Source organism: Quercus suber, unplaced genomic scaffold (genome assembly GCF_002906115.3).
Source record: "Quercus suber isolate HL8 unplaced genomic scaffold, Cork oak 2.0 scaffold_37, whole genome shotgun sequence".
In the NCBI taxonomy this organism is placed as follows: domain Eukaryota; kingdom Viridiplantae; phylum Streptophyta; class Magnoliopsida; order Fagales; family Fagaceae; genus Quercus; species Quercus suber.
In genome coordinates, this window is record NW_027069502.1 from 153926 (window position 1) to 156151 (window position 2226).

At 41.1% G+C, this 2226-nt stretch overlaps 1 protein-coding gene across 1 annotated transcript; it reads right to left on the minus strand.

Annotated features, from left to right (window-relative positions):
- Positions 1–383: 383 nt before the first annotated feature.
- On the minus strand, positions 384–1490 carry LOC136066492 (uncharacterized). The gene has a single exon (XM_065770856.1). The coding sequence runs from the start codon at positions 1488–1490 to the stop codon at positions 384–386; it is 1107 nt and encodes a 368-aa protein (XP_065626928.1).
- Positions 1491–2226: the final 736 nt, after the last annotated feature.

Below are 2226 nucleotides of genomic sequence, written 5' to 3' on the forward strand. Positions count from 1 at the left end.
TAGCACCAGGAGTGGAGGGGAATGAGGTGAGAAATGCTTGCTTTTCTTTCTATCATTGTTAGTCACCAATATGTGTAAGGAAAGAAGAAGGAAATGAAGCCATTTTACTTTTGTTTGCTCTTGGCAGTTCAATTCTGATTCACCTATAGGTAGATTTATATTCCTCTTTTTCTCTTCCTCAGATGCCATGGCGTTTACCTTTTAATCCATGTTCAATAACTTTTATTTTCAACACTTAAGGGTCTAGGAATGTTTTGAATGCTTGAATCCTTTTTTCATTCAACAAGGTTAAGAAGAAATAGGGAAGACCCATGGCTCAAACCACGTAATCCTTTTTTAATTCATCTAATCTTATTGTTATAGAGTTATGTACTTGCTTTGTATCAACTCCTCCGCTGTGATGCCTTACTATGGAAATATCGTGTATTTTTGTCACCATCTTTTAGCCACAAAACCCGTGATCTTTGAGCCCACATCTTTGCCTCCTTGTCCATTAATACATTAATCTCCCCCTCAAGTTGCCTCATATGTTTAGGATCACCCCCTCTGATTGCTTGCTTCTCGGCCTGCACAAGAAGTTTTCGCTTCTTCTCCAATTCATGCCTGACATTGCTGAAATTTTTTCTACTCCAGCTGTCTAACTCCTTCCCACACTTATCAACTTTTTTAATGATTTTAGTGCCCCACGGTTCAGCACTGTCTTCCCTCCAAACTGCCTCAACAGTTTTGCTACAACCTGCATCAGACATCCACATATGCTCAAAGCGAAAAGGTTTTTTCATATGGCAGTCCATACCTTCTCGAATAATCAAAAGGGGTTTATGATCCGAGGTGGTGACATCAAGGTGGTGGACTTTAGTTCCAGGAAATAAAGAGAACCATTCATTTGTCGCTACAGCCCTATCCAGGCGTTCCCACACTGTATACCCGACAAAATGCTTGTGCCAAGTGTATTGAGAGCCAACAAAACCCAAGTCCATGAAATGGCATTCATCTAAAACATCTCGGAAAGGTTGCATTTGGCTGTGAGGCCGAATCCTCCCTCCCTTTTTCTCATTTTGCTTCGTAATTTCATTAAAGTCACCTGCACAGAGCCATGGCGATGGACCCCTATTTTTTAAGCTACGTAATTTAGCCCAAGCTTCATGTCTTTTATGTGTATCCGGCTCTCCATAAAAACCCGTGAACCTCCATTCATCCTCCTTGTTTTTGTTTACAGTAGTGTCAATGTGATACTTAGAAAAAGTTTCAACCTCAAGATCAAAGTCAGCCTTCCAAAAAATGACTAAACCACCCGCCTTATTTCTCCTTGGTACCTCAAATTTATTTTTGAAATCAATACGTCTTTGAACTAAGTCTAGCCTTGCTTTATCTGTCCATGTTTCGGCTAAAAACACGACAGAGGGAGCTTGTGCCGGCACTAATTCTGCAAGCTGATCTTCTGTCCGCTGGTTCCCAAGCCCGCGGCAGTTCCAACATAGGAGACTCATGGCTTCTGGCAGGGCTGGGAACCAGCCACCGCCAATATCATATTAATTTCATTGTCTGTCTGAGAAACAGATTTTCTTTTTTTCTGTAACTCAAATTGACCAGCTGTGTGTCGGGTGGTTCTTTTGGTTCCCACTGCTTCCTCCATAACGACATCAATTCCAACACAAGCTCTGGTTATTCTTTTCCATTTGCTTTCACAATTTCCAGTAACACTTAGTACATCAGGTTTAACTGATAAGGACAGACTTGGTTGATCTGGAAGTGAGTAAGTTCTGCCTTTTTCCACATCAGCAGTTGAGAGAGGGTCCAAAATATCTCCCTTACCCGTGGTTTGAATATTTTTCGGAAAAGATTCTGGATTGGAATTAAAGAGACCAATATCTCGGTCTATCTCCTGTAATTTCTCCTCAAACTGCTCAGCATTTAAATTCTTTTGCTGCAATTCCGGATTTTTGAAAATCTCCTCAGCTGTTATCTCCTGATTAATCGGAATTGAATGTAATTCCCTCAGATTCTGCTCCTGGATATCCGGTGCATTAATCCCCTCTGCCGTGAATTCCGTTCCTTCCTTTTCTGGTCTTATGACCTCCGGCGAGGGTCCTGTTTTCCTGGTCTTATGGGCCTCCTGATGTTAATTACCCAATTAATCAAGTTAATTAGATCCATTATTCTAATTAGTGGGAGTTTCAATATTCATTGCTAGCTATTAAGCTAATGGGCTGGGTTATATGTGTT